General features: G+C 38.6%; 1 protein-coding gene across 1 annotated transcript in view; it reads left to right on the plus strand.

Annotated features, from left to right (window-relative positions):
• Positions 1 to 5,000, plus strand: part of LOC138041471 (uncharacterized) — a 9,697-nt gene that overhangs the window by 615 nt on the left and 4,082 nt on the right. Inside the window, exons 2-5 of the mRNA XM_068887224.1 lie at positions 574 to 628; positions 2,575 to 2,622; positions 3,522 to 3,644; positions 4,474 to 5,000. The exon at positions 4,474 to 5,000 is cut by the window's right edge and continues 793 nt beyond it. Coding sequence (XP_068743325.1) covers positions 574 to 628; positions 2,575 to 2,622; positions 3,522 to 3,644; positions 4,474 to 5,000 — 753 coding nt within the window. The remainder of the gene's footprint in view (positions 1 to 573; positions 629 to 2,574; positions 2,623 to 3,521; positions 3,645 to 4,473) is intronic.

A 5,000-nucleotide genomic window follows, 5' to 3' on the forward strand; every position in this document is an offset into this window, starting at 1 on the left:
TTGCGGAAAGTTCGAAAGTTCCAACAGTCCCGTTAGCTTTATATAGTAATCAATCTTAATGACACTGATTCACTTCATATACCATTTCATCATTAATCAATCTTAAGGCAAAAAGGTTAATAAAATATGAAGTGTTCAACAGAAACTCTATGGGAAGGCAAAAAGAAGGTTTTCAAAATTTAAAATAATTGATTCCAAGGCAGGAAAAGCCGTAATTTTTTTCTGCCGAGAGCCAGATCCCAACCTTACAAAAACTCCTTTTTAAAAGAAAATTATTATAATATTATCTCATGAAAAAGATTTTTAAAATGACGTGTAAGGGATCCACGAACACACTTCTAAAATATTGACAATGAAAAAAACTGAAGTGTTAAAAGTGTTTTCTCTACTTTTTCTTTGTGAAGCCCGAAAGGCTTGTAAGTTGAAAATTCATAAATTACTCAAAGAGGCTGCGCCTTTCAAGATTTCGTGTTACGTAAGTCGTCCATTTTATGGAATAGAGTAACTGAGACACTGATACAGTTGGCTATGATGCATTACTCATGTTCTTTCCGTCCGTGCTCTTGTATGCAGGTAGAAATTTCTTTTACATACCATGGGAATACAGAAGCCGAAAGACAAGAAAAGGGTGAGTTAAGTAAGTTCTGCGTTTGGTTGAAAGCAAACCACAGGCTTACGCTTAATTTCAAGTAGCTTCTGCCCTTTATATAAAGCCTGAAAAATCCCACTTTTCCGATCTTAGAACTGGTTTGATCGGTGGTGACTCACCAGCACTGAGGAAAGTGACCTGAAATCATTTCATAGAGGTTACGGGGAGAAAAGAAAATTCAGCGTTTGTCGTCTTCCGAGTAGACATACCGCTTGATCTTTCTCATGGTATTCGACAGCCAAGACGTACACTGGAATATAATCTCAACTGACATACGAAACTGATATTGCATGATCATGATTCTATTGTTTGGAAAGGTTATTGAATCAAATAAAAAAAAAAACATAATGCAACTAGGCTGGGCGAAGTATTCCTAACACGCAATGAAGTTAACCAGTTTCCAAACTTTGTTTGTACACTTAACGAAAGATAAAATATACATGATAAATATAGTTTCATCACCATTTTCCGCAGTTGCGTACGTTGTTTTCAGTAGTTTACACAACGTGAATAGCACGGTATGTTTACGAATCTTGCTGAGTAATATGTAATTGTTTGCAGGGCAATATTTCGCTGTCTGGTCTTCTCGTCTAAGAACGTGAAATAGACAACTGTAGTTCTCTATCTTTCTCTTTCCAACACATAGTTTTACACTGAGTGCTGGTTCAGTAGGGAGTGTGTGTTTTCAATACGCAACTGCGCTACTCATAGTACTACTAAAATAACCAAACCTAATTCAATGTTATCTTCCGCTGCGTCTTAACTACGAAACTATCCCGGTCAATATCACTTCACGCAACTTCTTCACGCTTGGTGAACAAGTTTTTATGCATGATGCGTTGAAGTGTTTACTGAATATAACGGCCCGGCAACTTGTTGTTTGAGTTTACGCATTGAGAAGGCTGTTATGACTGGGTGTTCCTTCATTTATTCGTTTGTTTTTTGTTTGATTAATCGTTGCCTGAATTGGTCAGGGGCACCCAACGAGAATATAATTCAAAAGCACTTAAACATAGCATTGTTAAACGTATTTTAGTGTATTTAAACGGTAGATATAGGCATATTTTTATCCCCTGTTCTGATTTCGTAGCTGAAAGTCTAATGGTCCGAAATTAAATTATAGGGATCAAAACTTACCTTTTCGAAAATTTCAGCCAGAAAAAAGGCTCCCTAAAATTGTAGTTGTCTTTTTTAGGGTAAAAATCCGTTTAAAATGGGCAATTATACCATTTTTTAAATCTTCGAAAATCCCAGGACAGGCAGGCAAGCAAGAAATTTTACAACAAATGTTCCGAAAATTCTAGATCTCAAATCGTCTTCCGAACAGACATTTTCCGTAAATTGACGTTGGGTGCTCCTGATTGGTTGATCGTTTGTTGGTCTTTTGTTTAATTAAGAGTCAGCGAGTATAGTCGATGGAGTCGAGACGGACAGTTTTCTCATAGCTTTTGATTTCACAAAGTATTATAATTGGACAAGAGTGATCAGTTAACAGTTTTTTTGCAGCGACTTTTATTTTTCGTTGTTCAGGGTTTTCTGTGTGTTTCCTTTGTCTTTTTGAGGAAAACCACACGACCCCTCAAGCATGTAAAAGGGAAAGGAACTTTATATAAGTGTCGCGATCGAGTCGTTCTAGCGCTAAAGCACTAATTGGGGACACTAGTTAACAATTAACACAAATCAAGTCAAAAATGTTGGTTTTTGAGGAGAGGGGAAACCCGGAGTACCCGGAGAAAGCCTCTTGGTGCAGAGTAGAGAACCAACAAACTCAACCCACATATGACGCCGAGTCTGGGAATCGAACCCGGGCCACATTGGTGGGAGACGAGTGCTCTCACCACTGCACCATCCCTGCACCCCGCTTAAACGCTAATCGTATTTTTTAATAAAGGATTTTTACTTACGATTTTCATCTCTTTACACAGGAAGAGACAGGGACAGAAGATATCTTCCAGAACATTATTACTATAATGGTAAGCAGACTAAAGAACAGAGCGCTTTAGGAAATATTATTACGATTATTAGGAAAGACGCTCTTTTTTGTAAGAACCTTTTGAACGTTTAGGCTGAGATTAACCAGATCTTTACTGACGTACTAAGAACATGCCCAGGCAGAAAGTCAGTTACTAGTAAGAACGTCTTTATTTTGCTCATATGTTTTTTGTTTTTTAAATTAGTATAAATAAAGGTAAAAGAAATGTAAAAATGTACTCGAACTGGACAATTAACTTAGGGACGCCAGTTTCAGTTAACTTTAGCAATGTGGTTTTCTTTTGCATCAACTGAACACTCAGTTTGTAGTGTAACTTAGTAACCACACAACTCAGAAAAACGTTTTCATGCTCAAATCGCAAAAAAAATAATAAGAAGAAAATAAGAACGCTGAGCCTCAACCCAAAAATTTGACGTTAATTGTTATTGAAAAGATTGTATCTAATCAATAACAATAGCGTCTGTGAAAACAAAAAGACAACATATGAAGACGGCGGCAGGCTATCTTGCAACCTCGTGCCCAGGACGCTTTTCCATGCGCACCCAAATCCAGGGAAAAGCGCCCTGGGGACGAGGTTGGCTATCCTGGAAATATTCTGGACGTGATAAATCAGTTTCGAAACCAAAAGTAGATCCCTTTTCCCGAGAAAGAGATCCTTCTGGTTTATCCATAGCTCCTTTGAATGCAACTACTATTAAATACATTTTTAGCATGGAAAAATAATTGAAATTTCAACGGTCCAACACAACCTCGTTCCCAGGGCGTTTTTCTCCACCGAGACGACTGAGAAAAGGCCATTGGGGAGAATGTAGGGCCTTGAGATGTGCTGCTTCATACGTCCTTCTTGTTTCAATCAAAATTTCTGTCTTGGATTCACAGCAGATTGCCCTCATACGGTGCCTTTAAAGATCGTCTGTCCAATTCTGCTGAAAGTGGAATGTACTACCTTGCTGCATTCGAGGGAGCAATGTCTATATCTTCAATCTCGCTGTGAGAAATTTGGTAAGTACTGGATGATGATCCAATGCGATCTCCGGTAGCCTGTTCCAGGCTCTCAGATAGTGGAGGCGAGGAACGAGAAGAAGCGAAGAAAATCAAGTGGGGACTGGGGGGAAGAGCGGAAGGAGAGCCTGTAAGCATTCCTTTAACGGACCTATTCCGCCCACCTATCACGATGTCAAATTCTAGGTTTGCATCCACGTGATCAGACGGCCCTGTTGGTGTACAAAATAACAGAATGGTGCCACAAGTTTGCATAATAATAGAATCATATTCAATCCCAAAAGGCATTTACTGGACTCGACCTACAAAACAAAAAGATTGAATGAAAGCAATATCGTAGTATAGTAAAATTCATACCACAGAAGTTAAATCAATCGTTGCTCTTAATTTGAAAAACAGTGACGTGATACAGCTCCTATCGGAGTTAAGTACTTCAAGAAATGGTAAAATGTTACTGAGAAAAAATGATCGTAAGCTAGTTTATGGAACCACACTATGCAATTTTAACTCTCGAACTATAGTGCACCTTGCACGTAGTCTGAGAGGGAATCCGGGTGCACTCGTTTGAAATCCACAATTTTTTTTAGCCTTTTCACCGTTTTGACTCAGTTTTTTGGAGGACATTGTGGGCCTGAGAGCTCGAAGAAACATTTTGTCTGAGATGTAAACGACTGCGGTTGTTAGAAAACTGACATTTGCAAAGGAAGATAACCGATTTATTTGCGCCTTGTGAAGTAGTAGCTGCATGCAAACATACAATTCATTTAATGTGAAAATTGCTATTATTATTATTATTATTATTATTATTTGTTCTTGTTATTTTTTGCAGAAAGTACTGTCACGCCCTCCTCAACATCATTAAGTGCAACCTTTTCTGAAACCGCATCTTCAAGTCTCGTGATTACTAGCTCGGAATCTGTTTCATTTTCAACTTCGAGAAGCAGTTCATCATCAGTATCACGTTTCCTCGTCGAATCATTGTTTTCAACTACCTTGTCTATATCTCAGACAAATACGCCAGTCATTGAAACTTTCTCAACTTCACTATCACTGGATCTTACGTCCACGAACGATATTTTTACGACATCAGCAACGCCACTACTTTCGTCTGCTTCTTCATCTAGCATAGTTACTTTTGTATCGTCCACTTCATCAAGTGCATCTGCGCCTGATGATGTAGCGTCTTCTTTGGATACATTAACAACAACATCGACAATATCACTGTCAACATCAGAATCTTTTGATATCACGTCTTCGAGTACCTCGATATCTTCTTCTGCTTCTCCTGTTCTAACGTCTTCAAGTGACGGACCGTCGACTGCTTCATCTAGTTCATCGTCTTCCCAGTCATCTCCT

This window comes from Montipora capricornis, chromosome 3 (genome assembly GCF_036669925.1).
Source record: "Montipora capricornis isolate CH-2021 chromosome 3, ASM3666992v2, whole genome shotgun sequence".
Lineage (NCBI taxonomy): Eukaryota > Metazoa > Cnidaria > Anthozoa > Scleractinia > Acroporidae > Montipora > Montipora capricornis.